Raw genomic sequence first — 21,555 nt, forward strand, 5'->3', positions numbered from 1 at the left:
CACTCCACCCTTTGACAGTTCAGAACATCTGTGAGATCTTTGGCAAAGCAGAGGTCGACCTCTTTACATCAGAAGACAACTGTCATTGCCCAACCTTCTTTTCAAAGGACAGGGATGACTTGGCCTATGATTGGTCCAATCGGCTCCTCAATGCATTCACCCCGATTGCTCTCATATCGCAAAGGATCAGGAGGATCAGAGATCAGGCGCTTAAAGTGCTGTTTGTAGCCCCATACTGAGAGAACCAGCTGTGGATCACGGACCTGTCTCAGCTGCTTGTGGCAGCCCCATGGCCGATCCCCCTGAGACGAGACCTTCTCTTTTAGGCAGGCAACACGATCTGGCACCACCAGCACGAGCTGTGTGCCCTGCACCTCTGTCCTCCCGGAGAGTCCACGAGACGACTCTATAACCTTAAGTGTTCTGTCGTTTTCGCCTGGTGTGCAGCCCGCGGTAGAATCTTGAAACGTATCATTGATACAGTCCTTCTCGCCGGAGCTGTTGAAAAAGTCAGCCTTTTCGGCTCCCCACATTACTATAGCAGGCCAAACAGTGGGAATTACCTCGTTGAGAATTACCTCGTTGTTCGTTTCTTAAAGGGGTCCAGGTGGCTCTGTCCTCCTCGCCCTCTACTAACCCTGTTTGGGATCTTCCCACGGTGGTGAGAGCTCTGAAGAGCTCTCCATTTGAGCCTTTGCAGTCTGTGGACCCTGACACTAAAGACTACTCTGCTGTTAGCGCTGGCATCCGTTAAAGGCATGGGCAATTTACAGGCGCTCTCTCTGAGCCCTGCCTGTCTTGAATTTGGGCCTGACGTATCTAGGGAGGTCCTCAAACCGAGACATGGTAACGTATTGAAGGTGCTCTCCCTCCTCCGAGCAGGATCCGGAGCTTAACCTGGTCAGAGCACTGAAGGTTTACATCGAGCGGTCCGCCCCTTCAGGTGCTCGGAACAGCTCTTTGTTTGCTACATTGACCGCACCAAGGAGTCCCCGATCAAGAAGCAGAGACTTTCTAAATGGATAGTTAAGGCTATCTCGCTAGCATATTCTTCCTTGGGCCTTTGATGCCCCATATGAGTTGGAGCCCACTCTACTAGAGGTATCAACTGGACTTGGTCTAGCGGTGTGTCTATAGGGGAGATTTGTGCTGTGGTCTGTTGGGCTTCGCCGTCCCCATTTAGCAGATTCTAAAGTCTGGATGTCCCGGCCTTACAGGCTACGCAGTACTCGTTCCCATATCTCAGGGAACCAAGGTTACTTAAGTATCCGAGTACGTTTTTGAATTAAAAGTGGCCCAGACCGATCCCAGTATGTCACAAACTACTGTGAGAACAAATTGCTTTCAAATGGCCATCAATAATATATGAAAAAATGTAAGAAGGTCAGCTTGGACTTTTGATCTCCTCTGGTGGTACTTGGAGACTTCAACATCCACCTTGAAAAACCACAGGCTGCCGACTTCAACAATCTGACTGCGTCGTTTGACCTCTAGCGAGTCCCCACTTCAGCAACCCATAAATCTGGTAATCAACTTGATCTTATCTTCACACGCTACTGCTCCATTCATCACTCCCAGGTCACCCGCTGCACATGTCCGGTCATTTACTCATCCCTCTTGATCTTCTCCAGACACTACACATGCTTTCCCACTGGTCACAGTCCAGCGCAACCTACAAGCACTCTCTCCCTCCCGGTTATCTTCTGCAGTCTCTGCCACGCTCCCTCCCTCTGAACAGCTCTCTCTCCACCCACACTCTTTGCTCCACACTAACCTCCTGCTTAGACAGCTTATCCCCTCTTACATCTAGGCCATCTCATGCATCTCCTTCTGCCCCCTGGTTATCTGATGTTCTCCGTGAGTATCGTGCCACGCTCAGGTCTGATAAGAGAAAGTAGCGCAAATCTAAAGAACCTACTGACCTCTCTCTCTATCAGTCTCTCTTCTTTCTCTGCTGATGTTTACTCTGTGAAAACCCAGTGCTACCACACAAAATCAACAACTCTACCTGACCCTCATAATTTCTTTAAAACTTTCTCTGGTCTCTTTTGCTCACCTGCCCCCTCACCTCCATCGGCCTTAACAGTTGATGATTTTGCGTCTTTCTTTGTGAAAAAAATGCTGACTCATCTGTTCTTATCCTACTAGATCTATCTGCCTCATTTGACACCATTAACCATCACATCCTCCTGTCGACCCTCAAGGCTATGGGTGCCTCTAGAATGGTCCTACAATGGTTCAGGTCTTACCTCTCAGGGTAGGTCATTTAACGTATCCAGGAGAGGTTAGGGCTCTGAGTCCCAACATCTCGACACGGGGTGCCTCAGGGCTCAGTGCTTGGCCCGTTGCTCTTTTCTGTATACATGACATCTCTAGGCTCTTTCATTTGGAAACATGACTTTTCCTATCAGTGCAATAAAGATGATACACAACTCCACCTGTCTTTTCAACCTGACGATCCGACTGTTTCTGCTCGCATTTGAGCATATTTAATTCATATTTTTTAATTGAACACATTTTTCTTTAATGTAATCCATCCATGTTTTGTGGCTCTTTTTAAAAAAATTCAGGCAACGTTAAGGCACCGGTACCGTTTTAAAATGATTGATTTGGCACGGGTATCAAAAAAAATGATAACCAACCCTACTCCTTATAGTGGCTCGCGTCAAATTCAAGACTCTGCTCCAGTTGTATTTGATTGCACTTTGATTGCACTTATGATTTTTGTTGTCCCAATTGCTTCCATTGTTTACCCCATCTTTAAGTCGCTCGGATAAAAGCGTCTGCTAAAGGACTAAATGTAAATGTAAAAGGACATTAAGGTATCTCTAACAGTTCTGGAGTTACAGGCATGCAAATTTTGCAGATAGACCAAAAAAGACGCCCTTTCTTCATTTGTTAGCCGTCACCATTGGCAGAAAATGCATCAAGGATTGCTTAAACTAACAGATTTAATTACAGATTTACCAATATCTGTGTAAAAATCTAAGTATGATCCAGGCATATTTCTCATGTCATTTTTTCCCCTCTCATATGGCTACAAAATTAATGTGAGAATTGTCATTTTTACCTCCCTTTACAAATGAATTGATTACTTAATAACTAATCATCTGTGGCATTTCAATCAGCTATGCCAGATTTAGAGGACCAACCTAAACCAGACTTCCATCTTAAACTATGACCAGCCAACCAGCTTCAACTGGTTTTCAGCAGGGATATCACTACTTTTTTAATATTTAATATATTTAATACACACAAAGGTTCGTTAAAATGCATTTTAGAGATTTAACAGTAATTGTAAAAAGAATATTTAATTAACCCTTCACTTGTGTTTGGTTTACTTTACTCAACCGTAACCATTATAGACATCCCCAAGGTTACTAACATGATTTAACATACAAATACAGCAAAAAGTTATCAACTGAATATGGATGCCATCTAGTGGTCGTGCCTTCTCTGTACACCTCTAAATGCTACGTCTTTGTCATTACGTATAATTTAAGTCCAAACCTTTGCTGTCTTCGATGTTTATGGTCACGAAGGTAAACAACCAAAGGTTGTGTTGAAGAAGAAGTGTTCACTCCTCTCCAACACAAGACCAGTTGTATACTAGTGTACACTGTGTGGTGTATGTGGTAAGCACACATCAGGGACCCGTTTCAATAAGGAGGTTCAAGCAACACTGAGTTAAAATATGAACTCTGAGTTGATTTACTCAGATAATCGCTACTCTGAGTTTTCTGTTTCAGAACAGCTGGTTTCAATCAGTTAAATCCACTCTGAGTAAGTTCACCCGAGGTTACTCGTGTTCACCGCGGCTTTAAAAAGCCATCATCAATTGAGCGAAGATAACACGATTCACCATGGCAACGCCACGTGACAAAAAACGCTCCGTTTATTTCTCGCCAGTCGAATTGGAGGAACTATATATATATATATATATATTATGTATATCGTATATGTATAAACATATATACCTACGATTTTTTGTCATGTAGGTGCAATCCTTCTGCAATAAAAAGAACGTGGCAGCAGCTGGAAATGAAATATAAAAACATCATTCAGTCCGGTGAGTTTAAATGCTCTTGCTGGTAGGATGCCTGACTGGGAAATGTTTGATATATTTAATAAACTGGCCTTGAAAGTTATGAGGATATGAGAACCGAGCACTGTGGCTATAGAAGACAAAAAACTGGCCATGCTTGCCCCTGCTCCAGCTATGTGTAACGGAGGCCAGCTAGAGATGCTCTAGCGACAGACGTAATAGGGACTGCGGTCGTTAGGCTCGTGGTTAGAGCGCCGGTCCCTCGTTCTGACCGACGGCAGTTCGAAGCCCGCGCAGAGCGGGGCGAGTGGGACCTTTTAAATGTGCACCCAATCACATTGGGAAATCCTAAAGGGTATTTGAATTATTAGAGGTGGCAGCAAGAGCACATTTATTTGATCAGCTTATTCAGAAAGACGTTCACCATTCACCTGCAATCCTATGAAACTCCTCTTTGATGGCTCTCACAGGAAACTTAACACAAATGTATATAAAGTGCTTGAGAGCGATACACACTTTTCTTACTGCTCTGCATACAGTTGCCTTGCTAACGTGTTCTGCATCCCCGGTGTTATAAAGAAAGCTTCCGTTAGCAAAGAAACGTAACAGAGAATCTGCTCAGATGTAAGAGTGCAGCCACGACGAGTGAGGTTTGTGATGTAAGGATGAAGCAGAGTGTGAATATATTTAATGGACTGTAAAGAAAAACTGTGCCTCTCAAATAAAGAATCCTCCGGATATGATAAAACATCCAAACGTGGCTTCACCATATATTCTCTCCCGACGTAAATGTAACTCTCTCTGAATGAATGCAGCTTCCTCATCTACGGGTACTGAATAAACGGACATTTAATGTCTGTGTTACGAACTTGTGCGCGATTAAGGAAAACGAATGAAAAAACAAACGGCGAAGGCAATTTCAACACCGCTCGCGCTTCGAAAAGGGGCGGAGATTGTAACAAACCTCGGGTTAGTGGAATAAAACCTGCTCCCGACCAGGTTAGGTTCACAGAGTAGGTTACTATGGTTACTCACTCTAAGTATAAGATACCTTGATTTCTGAAACGGGGTTGACTTACCCCGCGGTCACGGGTTTGATATACCTCGCGTTCTGAAACTGAAAACCCAGAGTATCCCGTTTTCTGGGGTTAACTTACACTGAGTTTGCTCTTACCCTGCTTTCTGAAACGGGTCCCAGAAGAACAACATCGACACGCGTGATGCAGTAACCACAAAACTCTCTTTACTGAACTTGTTCTGAACTGCTACAACATTCATCCACAAGGGGGCAGCCCTTCACCACATACATACATTACACAGTGGATGTCTATTCAGATACTAACTTTAAATGTCTAGGAATAATAACTAGTAAATGCTTGTCATTGTGTTATGTTAAACTTGTTTATAATATTATGTTGCAACGTTGAGGAAAAAGTGCTGCATTCTCTCAGATTGTTTTAGTGATAATTCTGTTGTGATCCACCCCACCAAAAGCAAATCTGTCCATTTTCCATTAGGCTACAAAAAAACATTAATAAATAACAGCTAAATTGTTTAAACCATCAAGATTTATTTATATAATCTAGGTCTAAAAGGTTCATATGAGGTTACATTGCAGTGAGTATTTGGCCTTATTCAAGTAGGGAATTACATAGGCGTAATTTTTGGGTGGGACATTTCCTCAGCGCTTTTTTGGGAAGACATTAAGAATAACGCTTGCAGAAGAAGGTTTTCCGAAAAATTGAATTTCTAAAAAGAAAAATAGTGGGCGTGGTTTTTGGTCTTTCTCTGCGATTTGATTGGATGTACAAAAACAGCCGTTTCATTTTGAAATGGAACTGTTAGCAGACTGACAGTTGAAGGGGAGGAGTTAACGGATGCTCCTCCCAAGCCGTCTAACGTACGTCATTTAAGATGATAGTCATTACAGGAAGGAAGTGCATTTTCAGATTTTAACTAAAGATCACGAGGGCACACGAATTTAAAAAGGGAATGACCCACATTGATAAACTATTTACAATAAACGCTGCAATATTGTCATTTTTTTTCACTGGGATAAAGTAATGTAGGCCTATTTGTCATCTCTGTCCCCACCACTTTACAAAACAAAGTTTTACGTACTGCTGCATTATATCAATTAGAATTTCTGTGATGGTTCCACCTTAAATGACATACGTTAGACGGCTAGGGCGGAGCGTCCGTTAACCCCTCCCCTTCAACTGTCAGTCTGCTGCCAGTTCCACTTTAAAATGCAAAGGCTGTTTTTATACATTCACTCAAATCGCAGAGAAAGACGAAAGCAACGCCCAATATTTTGCTCATTACAAATTTAATTTAATTTGGAAATTTTAAATTACGGAAGTAAAAACGATCGCAACTTTCGATTCACGGGGACTTTATGGCGCAGACCGACAGGCGTCTGATGTCAAGTACCGCGAGAGCGTTTCAAAGGCTGGGGTGTTTTTTCCAATCGCTCTCGCGGTGCTTTGATGTCATACGCTGACCAACCTGAGCAGCGCCCGCATGAAGGCGAACACACCAATCGACTTCATCTGACGTCGCGACGCCCCTCCTCTTTCTGTAAAGTTAATCGCTGAATACGCGCACGCACTCACTCACTCACTCACACCAGAATCACATAACGGTACTGCTCCCATTCATCAAGTTACTGTACAGGACCTGGATCAAGTGAGTATAATGTACAGTTGTTCCTTTCATTCTTTGTCGGGGATTCATCCTTTATAGGTTATTTGTACGATCGCGTCGCTCTGACTCTTCAGCTGCCACTTTCCAGAATTTGTTAAGGTTGTTTCTAACACCTTAATCCGTCTTGATTTATGTTATTGTGTTTGACACTTGCAAAAAGAGGCCGTGTTATTTGATGGTGTTTAGAATTTCCTTATCTGCTTCTTGGTGTTTCAGCGACCGGTTTCAACTTGTCAGAGGTAACGAACACCCACCCAATCGTGGACGCACTTGCCTAACATAAAGACGAGTCTCTCTTCTAAGGAGTTTTAACCCTCTGTCTATCATAATGCTTATTCACCTTGACAATAGCTTTAGCAATCTGGTACGAAAGGCACGAATTTCCTATTGCGATATAGTTCATCCTCTTGTGTAAGCCGAAGTATAAAATGATTAGTAGGACTAAATCTGCTCAAACTTTCTCTCATGTCATTCCCGTCAAATGTTTCTGTTAAATAATATATGCTCGTTTTACAGCATGAATGTTTTATTTAAGCGTTCTCAGCATGATTTTATTCCCTCATATTTCGAAATATGTGGGGGAAATATGCTTTATTTATTTAATCAACAGGATTAACATATTTAAGGTACTTATAATATTGGATTAAGGATCTCATGTTGTTAAAATATTCTATAAGATGTCTTGTTAACAATTTGAAAAAATGTTTTTAGTTTGATGGGCATATATTCAGTAAATAAGTGAGATGAAAGAAAAATATATTTTATAAAAAAACGTTTCACAATTTGCACATATTTCCAGAAGTTGATGGTTTGCTGAACATTTGATAAGATTGTAAAACATGAGCTCTGGGAAGTAGAGCACATCCCCATTTTTCACAGGCATTTCCTCTATGGATTCTAGACAAAAGGTGGAACATAATCTGACGTTTACAGCCGTAAACACACATAAATAAACATTAAAGTAAATTGTAAACAAATCAATTCAGTAAAGTCAACTGAATTCCAACTGAATTGCATCCAAAAGTACTTGTTTTCTGAAACATTTCAGCAGCTCAGGATCAACTAATTTCTTTACAAATAATTTTGTAATATATCTCACACATTTTTTGAGTATGATAGTGATGTTTGTTTAATTTAATTGAAAGAAAGCTCTAGGGGTTCTTGGGTTCTAAAGACAGATGGACAAAGAAACACTGAAATCCTATTTCCTTTGTGAAATGCTGCTATACGCTGGTTTGGTTGTGAAGTAATGTATCTCTTTCTGGATTTTATTATAACAGTGTATACAAAATTATAACCCTCACCAACAAGTTAGCTTGTGAATTCAACAAGTTAGCTTGCGATTCGTGCAGTTTCACAATATGTTAGATTGACCGTTTGCGTGACACATTCCCAGTACAGCTGGGCATTTTCTGTAAAGGCGCTTCACTGTGTGTGCTTTCTTTTCCAAGGTGGTAACCATGGAAACCAGTGATGTGTATTGCTGGAGACCCTTTATAGTTCATGATCAGACTTAAGAGGATGCTGAGTTCCACACAAACACGCTACTTTTGATTTCTAAAAGCAAGAGCTGTTTGATCCTTAAGCTAGTACATTGTACAACAGAGCAGCTCAGTTTATGAACAATTCACTCAGTTTCTACAAGATTTGATTAAATTATCTGGAAAAAGTCAACTGTTACAAATTGAAACGTCAGAATTCTCTCCTAAACTAAACTGAAAGCAAAGATAAGGAAATAACTAGTGCTGTTGTTTCCACTGCTTTTTTTCTCCTTCTGTGTGAAGAGGATGTCAGGATAGAAATTAGACTGAAACTTGCCTGGACAAGAACACATATTTCTAAACTTATTAGCTCACCTTCAAGACATGTAGTGGCAGAGTGGCATCTATAAGTGTCAGACAATATTGTCGTTGGCCTTCCGAAACCTATGTCCATATTCACTCTTTTTCAGGAAATGGAAAAAAACACTGTACTTTTCAAATGATTAAATACTGTGTTGTCAAAATTGACAAGAACTTTTTAATACTTTTTATTGGTTAGATAATGATAATGATTTATGGCAAAAAATTTAAATCACAAAATATGGAGATACAAGGTTTCAGAAGGACAGCAGCGATATACAACATGGCCATAAAACTTACAATTATGTGTGATATAGACAAAGATTAGTTTGTGTTTCTTGGAGAAAACGATAGTCTAGATGATGACAGTATTTGCATACTAATCATTAAAGAAAACTAGAACTCTAGTTGAACTAGAACTGTTTTAAAATTGTAGTGAGGTAGGCGGGACGAGAGCCGGGATACGAGACTGGTGAGCGTACAGCTGACGCTCGTTATCAATCACTCACACAACGGTCTCGTATCACGGAGGAGATTGGGAGCGCTGGAGGACGAGCGACAGGACCAGGCCTGGCTTTTAGTTGTGGTTTGCCGGCTCTCTATTTATGTTTTTATTTATTTATTAAAAGTATTTTTACGTTTGCCGGTTCCCGCCTGCTTCCTTCCTTTTATTGAACTTGATATCTTCAAATCTTACATTTCTTAACCATATAGCTCCCTCTCTTATCTTTTTTTGCAACAGATATGTAAGACCAGTAATCTCTCACTGAAAGAGCAAAACATGTCTGGAAAAAGCTAATAGCAGAATTGCAGTTCCGTAGGAATAAACACAATGGCAGCCCATCGCATTCGAGCAGCCAATCACACTGTGCTCCCTCGTTGCAAATCAGAGGGGGCGCTTATCGATCCAAGTGAGGAGGTGTCAGAGGCCACCCTCTCAGGTATTAAACATTTCCTCCTCATTTAACTACCTTAATGTTAACCTTGTCTCTAATTCACATTTACCTCATTCTCACAGTGCCGACTCCTAGTGCCTTACGACTGGATGGCGTTGCCGCATTTAGGTCTGTCAAGGAAGTCATTGCCATTAAGGATTACTGTCCGTCCAGCTTCACCACTCTGAAGTTCTCAAAGGGAGACTGTCTTTACGTTATAGACACATCTGGTGGTGAATGGTGGTATGCACACAACAGTACAGAGATGGGCTACATCCCAGCTGCCTATGTCCAACCAATCAACTGTCGAGATTCCTCATTCAGTGATAGTGGATTGATTGACAGCTCGGGAGATATTTCCGAGGAGGTGAAAGAAATAAACCCCTCCGGGGAGTGGAAGGGGCTCTCCACCACAGAATCTCATAACAGAAATCCGTTTGTTAACAAACGTGCATCAACTAACCCATTTTTAAATGACACAACTGACCAGAACAGTACCCAGAATTCAGCAAATCCTTTGAGTTTTAATAATATCTCAAAAAACAGCAGCACTATGAACGTTAATGGATTCGGAAGCGGGCTTTTTGACACAAACATTTTCCGCCCCGTCTCAGGACTTGGCCCAAATCTTCGCAGAGACGATTCATTTTTAAGGAGCAAGCGTTGCTTTAGTATGTCAGAACTATCCATCCTCCAGTCCCAGTCTGATGCATCTCAAGCGTCTTTGAGTTTCTTCGGTGGAATGAAATCACCAAAACCTGAGCATTATCAAAGCAGAGAGGATTTCAAAATGGCATGGTTAAACCACCGTAAACTGACACGATCCTGCCATGATCTGGACTCTATTGGACAGAACCCAGGCTGGGGGCAGACCCAGCCTATAGAGACCACCATTGTATGTAAACTGGACAGTTCTGGCGGTGTCATACAGCTACCGAACACCAGCATTAGTATACATGTTCCTGAGGGCCATGTTGCGTCAGGTGATACTCAAGAGATATCTCTGAAGGCCTTGCTGGACCCACCCTTAGAGCTGAATAATGATAAATGTACTACTGTAAGTCCAGTGGTGGAAGTAAAACTAGGTAACATGGAAACCAAGACTCCTGTCACTTTGGAGATGAAGGTGTCTGTTGTGGTTAAGATTGAGAGCCGTAAAGTGGCAGAGGTTGTGTGCGTGAGAAGTGATTGCAAGGAAGGGCCTTACATCCCGATTCCACATGCATACATGTATGGAGATACAGTCCAAGTTACTCTGGACAATTTGGAGCCTTGCATGTATGTTTCTGTGGTTGCCCAAGCTCAAGTGCTGGCTCCATACAACACAGTGTGGGAACACGTTGTAAAAAAGGTCACTCTTGGGGTATATGGGCCAAAACACATCCACCCATCCTTCAAGATGGTGGTCGCCATTTTTGGCCACGACTGCGCCCCGAAGACACTGCTAGTGAGTGATGTAAAAAAGCACTCACAGTCCACTCCACCTGTCCTCCTCCAGCTCTGGGGAAAGCACCAGTTTGTCCTCGCAAAATCTCAAGATCTTCAGGTTGGCGTTTATTCCAACATGTCCAACTTCGAAGTGAAAAGCACTGAACAGGCAAGAGGTGTGAGGGGCTTTCAGATAAAACTTGGCAAAGTGGCCCGTCTTGTCTACATGATCGCTGCCCGTGATTCTGGTGAAATCTCAGACTTTACTTTGCGAATTCAGGTCAAGGATGATAAGGATTGTATCCTTGGCCAGTTTTGTGTTCAGACCCCACCCCCTCCACCAAAGTCAAGCACAGGGAGCTCTGTACAAAGGCGTTTCCTGAAGAAAAAGGAAGTGAGCAAAATTGTATTGTCTCCTCTTGCGGCGACCGCCAAGTACCCTGTGTTTCAGGACAGGCTTGTTAAAAACCTGAAATTTGCAAAGTTGCTGAAAACGGTTATAAGACAATCTAAAAGCCAGTATTTGCTAGAGTATCTTAAAGGAGATGTGGTAGTACTTTTGAGTGAGGAAAAAATAAAACTTAAAGGACATTTATGGACCAAGGATTGGTACATCAGCTACTACCACGGAAGAATCGGGTTGGTGCATGCAAAAAACATTCTTACCATGGGAAAAGTGAAACCTGTACAGTTCAAAGAGCCTCATCTTGCGACTGCAGTCCTTTTAGAGCAGATCGTGAAGCCCTGCATGTGTCTGACTTACATCTACGCTTCCGTGCGAACCATGCTGATGGAAAATGTAGCGAGTTGGAGAGCGTTTGCTGATGCCCTGGGCTACGTCAATTTGCCTCTGACACATTTCTGCCGAACAGAGCCAGACAGCGAACCTGAGAAAGTTGCTTGTGTTCTTGAGAAGCTCAAGGAAGACTGCAATGCAGCTGAGGGCAAGGAGAGGAAGTCTTTCCAGAAGGAACTCATGAAGGTAAGTTCTGGGGAGGAGGATACTTTTTGTACTTTTGTAGAAAGTATAAATATGTTATGTATGTGTTTATTTTTGTAAATTTTCTGTGCCTTTAAGAGTTCGTTTCAGACTGAGGTTGCAATTCAATAACATGCTTTATGCAAAGCCTGCATTTCAGATTCATAAAACACTGTGTAAGTAAGAAAGTACGTTTATTTATAAAGCACATTTAAATTCAGCCTTCGCTGACCAAAGTGCTGTTCAGAAAATTACACAATCTGTCTAAAAATGAATATAAAAACACAATAATAAAACTATTAAAAAAGTGATTTGAGCCTTGATTTAAAATCAGAAATGGAAGGAGCACATTTGATATCATGCGGGAGCTGGTTCCAAAGGTGAGGAGCAGCTTCTACAAATGTGGGACCTTTTTCTAAAATGCTCCATATCTCCTTTGGTGTTCAGAGTAATGATTCCTTCTTTCTCTTTACGTTAGATAATTACAGTCAAGAATTTAATCACCCCATTGACATATAACAACCATTCTAATTTGTTGGCATATTTATTCTTTAGAGAGCAGTTTATAACCAAACTAATAACTGCTAATAGACTTATAATTGAAAAATGTCTATAAGGATTTAAAGCCTAATACGAAACTATACAGATTTAATATTGATGTCAATTAAACAGAATATGTCATGTGGAAAACACATCAGTATGATAAATAGCGTTTTAGCGTGCAGTTATAAACAGTTCGTTAATACAGGCAGTCTTCTGGAACAGCTTTTGAAATAAATGTAGAAGATCCTTGAAACATTAACAAAACAAGACGAGGAGCTGTGTGAAATTATCTCCTACATATACATTTAATATTTATAACACTCCCGCTGCAGAGAGTTTTGAGGGAAGAGGAGAGTTTTTATGAGATGTCTCATTCCTTGAAATAGAAAATTGCCATTACTGAAAAATGGTAAAGTAAATCATCACAAATTCTTTATTAGAGAAAAAGACACCCAACAGCAAAAATCCATTTTCAGTTGTGATGTAAATGTTGTGTAAGTGTGATTGATTGCCATTGCTGATGTGATTTAAGGGTTCACTGTACATCTTTGTATGAATTAAATAGGTAATTTAATTGTAATTCTAGTGCATATCATCAATAGATTGGGATTCTGAATAGCAGAGGTCCAGTTTTGCTTAAAGTATAAATGTGTAATAAAATGAAAGCTAAAATTTAGGTGCAGAATATCAACTTATATTAAATATGCCCTTTCAAATGCTGTCCTAAATCAAAACAACATTTTATTTTTAATAAAATGCACTGAAGAACGGCACATTAAAACATTCATATAGTCAACATTAGATTGGTGAGAATTTATTTTTTAAGGATTCAGATTCAGGTTTGTCTGGTTGGCACCTGCACTGACACTATGTCAACAGAACATGGAGTCAACACCTTTTAGACAACCGGAATCTAAAGAGGATGCTTCCTAAGGAAATATCATGTTGCATTTTAGCTACTTTCTTTTGAAAATACAAACTGAAAATACAAACTGCAGTAATTGCCAATAGCAACATAATCTATAGGTTGATCTGCCGACTTAAAATATATATATTCACAAATACCCTTATTTAAGTGTAATATAATTGTGTTATGTGCAATCACATGGTTTTGATAAATGCAAGGTGCGGCTGGAGGGCGTTTTTTTTACCAGTGTGGTAAAACCTATGTTTTATGACCTGAATAACGGCCAGGTAAGCCCACATTTCTGTCAAACCTAGCTTGTAATAAACACTAGCTTTGGTTAAAATAAAATGGACAAAGTGGAAAATCTTGTGTTTGTTAGGACTCTGTCCTTCCTGTCTCGAGCTTTCTACCTCCCTGGGCAGAGTCATGACATTGCCACATCTTTCGGGTTTCTGTTGTATTATGTGTGGAGACACGTGGCTTTATGTTGTTACTTGACGCCATGTGTCTTCCTGTTATGTCTCTCAGCCCCACCCTCCTATCTCCTGTAATTTCATAAGGGTTTCATTCCCATCGTCTGCTTTGTGTTTCACCTTTGTTAGGATTTTATTCCCATCACCTGGTCTGTTTAATCACTCTCGTTATGGTTTCATTCCAATCACCTGTCACCACTCTCCACATGTAATCACTCATCGTTAGTGTCTCCCTTTAAATAGTCTCAGTTGCACTCTGTTCTGTGTTGGTGCATTTTCTAATGTTTATGTTAGTTGTATCACTAGATGGCTGCGCTCACGTTATTGGATTACCTGTTGTTTGTGAACATTTTATTTCTAGTCTAAGATCCTTGTTTTGTCCCCCTCGTAGGAAGTGTTTTGTTTGCTAGTGTGTTTTTGTGCATGTTTTTCCCCATTGTGGGTTTTTCATTTAAATAGTTTGTTTTATTTAACCCCTCGTTTGCCTGCATCTGGGTTCTGTCAAAGCCATTTTGTGACAGTGTTAAGCATTTCTTTAGAAGTCCATTAAATGGAAACCGGTTTACTTATCAAAACAACAACCACAGGAGACCAAAATAAATACATTTGTTTTCCACTGTTATCATACATAAACATGATGATTAAGAAGTTTTATTTTAAATTACAAGTTTTAATATAAATTTGGTTTTACTTGGTTGTAATATTGGTATTTGTTTCATTATAGTGGACTTCTATGGGTATTAATTTTGAATAGTGATCTGTGCCTGTTCACAATCACACCTAGTATTAACATCTGTGTTGGGTGATCGAATTAAAAGTGGTAAATCATCTCTTTGACTCAAGCAATATTTCAAAGTACTTTATGTGCGCGTATATTTATTGAATAATCTTGAATCCTTAATAGATGATCTTCAAGAGTTTTCGTTCCATAATTGATCATACCTTGATATCATACCGGATGTAAAGTAGGGAAGGGTCTTTGACTGTCATCTGTGTTCGTCTCAAACGTGACAACAGACCTGTGCTTTAAATTGCCGGAAGACTGGTGGAGAATCATAGTTATGCAGATGTTTCCTTTCTTATTGTTACGGTCTAAACAGATGAATCAGATATGGATTAAGAGTCGCTTTAAATTGTCAAACCCTCCTCACCTACATGTCCCCTGCCAAGAGATTGCAAACATCAATCTGTAATTCTCAGCAGGTTTTATATAGAATCTTTATACAGAACATCTGTTTGCATTAAGTGTTTAATTTTTCAGTCTTGGCTTTAGTTATGAGTTAAACCTTTCTCATTAAATGTAATGCTTTTGTTAGACGAACTACTGCAAATTTATATAAAGTAAGTCATTAAGATAGCTTTGTGATAGTCAAACGTCTACACAGACAGATACTGGATGAAAGAAATTTTGTTTGCCATTCTTTCATTGAAGTGTTTACTTAATAAGTTCCTGACTGGTGTGACAGGGGTCACAGGTGAGACACCCCAGGAAACAGGTGCAGATGAAAGGCCTTATCACACTTCTACTAATGTACATAATCTGTGTGTACACAGTGTGATACATTCACACAGCTTTTCTGCACGATCGCAGTGTACTGTAAGATTATTTCATAAATTGGACCTTAATGTGTGCATGCGTGTCCTTAACACCGAATGCACGCACAAACCAAATTCATACCTTGAATGTTTACCATCATGAGAACTAGCAATCGTCCTCGAACTCATTTTTCAGTTTGGGGCTGGTCATTTTTCATGTCTTCTGGAGCATCAGTCCTGTGTTCCTCCCCCTGTGAGCAGATTTCCTGTCATTCCAAGCATTCCAAGGCAGGGAACTGGATCAGAGATTAGCGGGTTTGGGGCGTGTTACGTGTGCTTTTGAGCACTTGCTGCTGTTGGGTCTGTGGTTGAGCATACATGTTTGAAGAACGTGCAGTTTTTACTAATTCACCTTAAAGGATTGAATTCAATTAAATTGTCATTAATGTTTATAGATATAAAGCAACACAAATCTGAATGGGTTAATGTTTCATAGTTTGCAAAAATATGGGTAGATCAATAAAGGTTTCATATTGAGTGGCATTTCAGCGATTATAGGTCTATATTCAGTAACCGAATTAATCTCTTGGACAAAGAAAGGTCACGTAAATGAGACAGAACACTTGCCAACATAACAGCCGGATATTCCTCCCTAAAATTTTCCCTAATTGAAGAGGCCCAGTTGCTCTCATTATATTGTGTTCATAGAAGCATGCATGTCGCTTCCTCGCTATCAGCACATTCATCAAAGCAACTTGGTCCTGGATCTCTGAGGCCATCTTTAGCCACCACCGAGCTGATCCCCAACCAGTTTTGTAGTTCTTTAGCCATTGAGAAAACAAAACAACAACTAAAAATAATTTTATGGTTTTCTGAAGGTAGACAATAACAGGAGTACTACGTTTTATGTTTGACTTTTTTTATTATCTTATAAAGATAAATGTCTTTATTTGTCATTTCTGTCAGATGATTTCATACAGTGAATTTTTGGATAAATGGATTGCAACCAATATTTCTAATATGGTTCACACTCTGATCACAGCATTTCTCCTATATGTGTTGATGGATTGAACTTTAAGTTTGTGAGTGAATGAGTAGCATAAAGCAAAACAATGAAGAGGGCCAGACATCATTCTCTGACGTTTTCACTCCTGATATACTGCTTTAGTTAAGACCTTTTCATTACAAACTGTCTGGGAAAGTATTTGATGATAAACATATGGTTTGAATGTATCTGTCATTCAGGCACTTCTGAAGATGGACTGTCAGGGCCTGGTGGCACGACTGACCATGGACTTTGTGCTGTTGACCACAGCTGTGGAGGTGGCAGGTCGCTGGAGGGAGCTTGCTGAGAGACTGGCTAAAGTGTCCCGTCAGCAGATGGAAGCGTATGAAGCACCGCATAGAGACACTGGAGGACAACTGGAAAGTGAGGTAAAAACGCAAATGACTGTGGCAGCCTGGCAGGAAATATTGTTGAACTGAAGTTTATTTTTTTTAATTTATATTGGGTTTTCAAAATGATCCCTGTCACATGTCTTAGTTCATTGGGTGACTAAAGGATAAAAATACAATCCTGCAGGATTTCATTTCAGTAGACACGCAAAAAGGAGGAACTAAAGTTATATCACTATAAACTTCTCTTTCTCTCATAAGGCCATGTGGAAACCTGCCTACGACTTCCTGGTCACATGGGCGGCTCAGATTGGAGACAGCTATAGAGATGTGATTCAAGAACTTCACACAGGCTTGGACAAAATGAAGAACCCCATCACCAAGCGGTGGAGACACATCACTGGTGCCCTCATTCTTGTCAACTGTTTGGATCTTTTGCGTTGCTCCGCCTTTAGCACCTCCCCTCAAGATGAATGTGCCATATAAGGAAATCCTTACCACCTGACTTTTAAAAGACACAGAAAACAAAACGTTTTTGTCTCTTGGTGTTGCACAACAATTTGTCCATAAAATATAATTAACAGAAGCTGAGTTTAAATCTTTGAGGTTTTAACACAAGAAACAAGGGACTTATAAAACGTTATTGTCTAAAAGACTAAATCTCCTGTGAAGCCTTTCATAGTTCATTGCAGAATGTTTTATTTGTAAATTTTGTACAAAATGTAGACTTTTATATGTTTTAATACACCATATAGTCTTTTTTTATTTGGTTGTTTTAAGATACACTGTATACTAAAATGGCTCTTTTTGCCTTTTTCACTTTCTATGAAGTGTTATGGACTATTGTTGATACAGTTCAACTAATGCTGTGATGTATAGCTTGTATAAGGGAAAGTTAAGCTAGAATGATAAAGAAAAAATGAAATAAGAAAATACAACCAATGAACCAGTACGATAAGATTAGGGAAAAAATGTAACTAGAAACTAAATGTAAAACAACACAAACATATACAATGAAATATCTAACCTGAGGGTCTAGCTGTTTCACTGTGATGAATTTTCAGATTTTGGAACAACCTACAAAGTTACCTGTGCTAGTATTCTAAGGAAAAGCTGTCTACATATTTTGATGTTCAAAATATTTTTTATTTCATTAATGGAAAATAAATGACAAATTAAATGTATGGCATTATTTTGGAACCGTTCAGTGCCTAAAACTTTAGTAGTAGGCCATAGTTAGTATAAGTAGTATAGGGCGTTTCAAGCATCATAGAGAGACGGCTCTTGGGTTTGTCTCAGATCTCTGTGTATAGCTCGATCGGAGGACTGTGAAAACTCATGTGATTATGCCATTAATGGCAAAGAATCTCTATTGATTTTCTACTGACACACTAAGTCAGAATATAAAACTTGTTTTTTCTTTTTTTAAGCAAAGCGTCTAATGCGCTTAAAACGTTTGCACACCACTGACTGTTTACAGTACACAATCCTGTAGACATTCTCTATTAAAATTACGAGAATGTATATTAATTTAATAGCATGCACTTTGTTCTATCACCATGTGTATTAATTCTGCCACAGAAATGTTCATGAACATGTGTGTTTATTTTGTGCTATAAAGAATAAAAGAGTTTCTAAAAACATAACATGCTATGATGTAAAACATCCCATAGAAATATTTGTTTTAAATACAGACTATACTTGACGAAGTGCACTCGTTTTCAAGTTCTTCTTCTTTGCATACTCATTGAAAGTTTAACAATCCTTAAGCACTACTTTTTATTTGTGAATTCCAACTTTATCACTTCAACATAATCTTTCTCACTCTCTGTGACAGGTTTTCACAACAAACCAATAAGGTAAAAAGTCATCACTGTATAGGTTTAAGGAAAAATGTACTGATATCTGCTTTTTACTGAAGACAGACACAAAGTCTGCATAGTTTACTTTTGCAAACCTTTAATCAGTGCCTCTCTCCCTTTCACTGTATAACTCACTCCATCTCTCCCCCTACACACACACCGGGGGGAACCAAGGCCGGGCAGTTGATAAGAATCACATAGTGTGCACTGTGCAATGAATTTGTGCAAACGGTTGCTGCACTTTGCAATTTGAGGGTCACTCAAAAAATAAAGGATGAAGTATTAAGAATATGGGTGTTTGCCATATAGTGTTCCTCAACAGTTAGAACAGTAGTAACAATTCTATGTTTTTTTTCTACGCTAAAAGCTTTTAATCTAAAACGCACATTGTTTTAACAATTGTTTTTAACACAAATTCGCACACAACGTGTTTATTTTAAATCATTTTTTAATCTGCGCCTATTAGATTTAAAGAAGAAAATGTGACTGAGCTAAAAGTAATGATTTCTATTACTTGCTTTTATCAAGTGGATGGGAAACGTACAGTTGACTTTTTTATTTAATATCTTTACCTATTTTTCCTTTTGGATTTGCCTTTTCTTTCCACATTCCACATAACCGCTTGAAAATAGAAAAGTATGACACCAAAATGTACGGCAGGTGGCGCAACATATCAACATGTGCAATGTAAAAGAGAAAAAGACAATCTACATCGTTTTATTAAATACTTGTTTAGTTTTCTGCTAAATGATATCCACCGCTGACATAATCACAATTAAAAGATTTTGATTCGCTATGAAGTCTTTAATAAAATAATTACTAACGTTATAAAATGTGTATTCCGATTTTTAGAAGGGGTGTGGAAATACGCATTCAGGTTGAAAATCATCATTTATTTAAGGCTTCTATAGAGGAATGTCATCATTCCACAAAAATCTTGAGATCAGGGTAGACAGTGCACAGGCTGCTGGGGGTGTTTTCTGTGTTTCACATGCACTGCGGGCGGAGTTTATCCAGTGTGTGTGTGCGTGTGTGTGGAGCTCGGCTACCGCTGCAGGGCTTCCATTCATCACTCGCGTCCGATTATCACTGCGTGTCTTCACGCGTTTGTGCTACGCAACAAAAACATCTCCTCTAATGTCGAAGATCGTCCAGAGGTCGGCCGAGGCTGAAGACATCAAGACAAACCCCACCGGGTCCTTCGCGAGGATTTTTGAGCAGTTTGTGGACAGAATGTTGATGTGAGCTGTTACTGCAGAGACTCGAGGAGTATTTACAGCCACGGACCTGCACGCAACAACAAGCGCAACGCAATGATCTGTTCGTCATATTAAAATCTATCTTTGGTTGACTCGCCGTGCTAGAGGACTGCAGTGGTTTCCACCTCTGCTGACAAGGAGAAGCGGTATCAAAATGGGAAACAGTTTCTCCAACATTTCCGCGTTTCAGTCTCTCCACATAGTGATGCTCGGCTTGGACTCCGCAGGGAAAACCACGGTGCTTTACAGGCTGAAATTCAACGAGTTCGTTAACACCGTACCCACGATCGGATTCAACACGGAAAAGATCAAGCTGAGCAATGGTACAGCCAAAGGAATAAGTTGTCATTTTTGGGACGTCGGCGGCCAGGAGAAACTCCGGCCCTTGTGGAAATCGTACAGTAGGTGCACGGACGGCATTATTTATGTGGTGGACTCCGTAGACGTGGATCGGTTGGAGGAGGCAAAGACGGAGCTGCATAAAGTGACCAAATTCGCTGAAAACCAAGGCACGCCGCTGCTAGTCATTGCAAATAAACAAGACCTGCCTAAATCTTTGCCTGTGGCCGATATCGAGAAACAACTGGCCCTCCAGGAGCTCTCGCCTGCCACTACATATCACGTCCAACCGGCCTGTGCCATCATAGGCGAGGGGCTTCACGAGGGAATGGACAAACTGTATGAAATGATTGTCAGACGACGAAAAACCCTTAAACAGAAGAAGAAGCGATAAGTCTGTGAGCTTGAACGTGCCATTTACATCGCTGATGCCTTGAGGAGTTGTTGGGCATGGCGTCTCAACGTTGCACTGATAACATTCACATGGATTGATGTTTGGATTTTTGACATAGTGAGACGCGTGGAATCATGCAAGCGATTTCAACATCGAACCAAAAGAAATCCAAATGAGTTTTATATAAAAGGGCTGGTCCCGTTTTGTTATGCATGGCCGGGTCATCGTGAGTTTGAAGGAGTTCGCTACTGGGCACTGTGAAAAACACTGTAACGTCGAAAGATGCTTGATATCATGTTGACTGTTTTACAAACTTTGATCAAATACAAAGTGAAAAACATTGTATGGAGAACTGTAGCTCATAATCCCAAAATGAGTTTGGGGGATGTGGGGAGTAAAATATGACAAAGATTGCTGTAACATCACAAGACCTGAATGACTATGGCTTCGTGGAGATGTCTAGAAACTCTGAAGACCGTGTGATGGATTGGGCATGGACCGCAACACAGTCCATCTTTAAGCACTTTTTTTCTTACCAAGATAGTAGTGTACGACACTGTAGAGCAGGTGTTAGACTGTCGGTGTACTGCAAAATGAAAAAATGAATCCTGAAGTATTTTTCAATTAAAATGTGTGGTAAAGAAAAGGCCTAATTTTCTCTCGCATTGATTAGTGGTTTCATTAACTATCTGAGAATTACAATCATTTATAGTTATGTTTCCAAATGTATGAATGGATTATTTGGCTTCCAAAGAGGAAGCAGTTTTAAAAAGCTAATTTAAAGGTCCAGTGTATGGAATTGCAACCAATGGCTCACTCCACCCCTCCCCCTTATTTTCGAAGCACTACAGTGGCTGACACAGAACTAAGATGTGGTCCAGTTTTCGCTTCTTTGCCAAATGAAATAAGGGAT

At 40.1% G+C, this 21,555-nt stretch overlaps 2 protein-coding genes across 2 annotated transcripts; both read left to right on the top strand.

Moving 5' to 3' along the window:
- The first annotated feature begins 6,658 nt into the window (after positions 1-6,658).
- Positions 6,659-18,501, top strand: sh3bp4 (SH3-domain binding protein 4). Its single transcript, XM_079463967.1, has 5 exons — positions 6,659-6,733; positions 9,335-9,533; positions 9,611-11,937; positions 16,639-16,827; positions 17,050-18,501. The coding sequence occupies exons 2-5, from the start codon at positions 9,425-9,427 to the stop codon at positions 17,272-17,274; spliced, it is 2,850 nt and encodes a 949-aa protein (XP_079320093.1). The 5' UTR covers positions 6,659-6,733; positions 9,335-9,424; the 3' UTR covers positions 17,275-18,501.
- Positions 18,502-19,579: 1,078 nt separating this feature from the next.
- arl4cb (ADP-ribosylation factor-like 4Cb) lies at positions 19,580-21,290 on the top strand. The gene has a single exon (XM_079464969.1). The coding sequence runs from the start codon at positions 20,064-20,066 to the stop codon at positions 20,640-20,642; it is 579 nt and encodes a 192-aa protein (XP_079321095.1). The 5' UTR covers positions 19,580-20,063; the 3' UTR covers positions 20,643-21,290.
- Positions 21,291-21,555: the final 265 nt, after the last annotated feature.

Source organism: Barbatula barbatula, assembly GCF_947034865.1.
Source record: "Barbatula barbatula genome assembly, chromosome: 9".
NCBI lineage: Eukaryota > Metazoa > Chordata > Actinopteri > Cypriniformes > Nemacheilidae > Barbatula > Barbatula barbatula.

Bases quoted from the DNA above. Each gene is read 5' to 3' on its own strand.
- sh3bp4 (XM_079463967.1), top strand. From the start codon at position 9,425: ATGGCAGCCCATCGCATTCGAGCAGCCAATCACACTGTGCTCCCTCGT. The intron at 9,534-9,610 runs GTATTAAACATT...TCATTCTCACAG, and splicing joins GTCAGAGGCCACCCTCTCAG to TGCCGACTCCTAGTGCCTTA. The intron at 16,828-17,049 runs GTAAAAACGCAA...TTCTCTCATAAG, and splicing joins GAGGACAACTGGAAAGTGAG to GCCATGTGGAAACCTGCCTA.
- arl4cb (XM_079464969.1), top strand. From the start codon at position 20,064: ATGGGAAACAGTTTCTCCAACATTTCCGCGTTTCAGTCTCTCCACATA.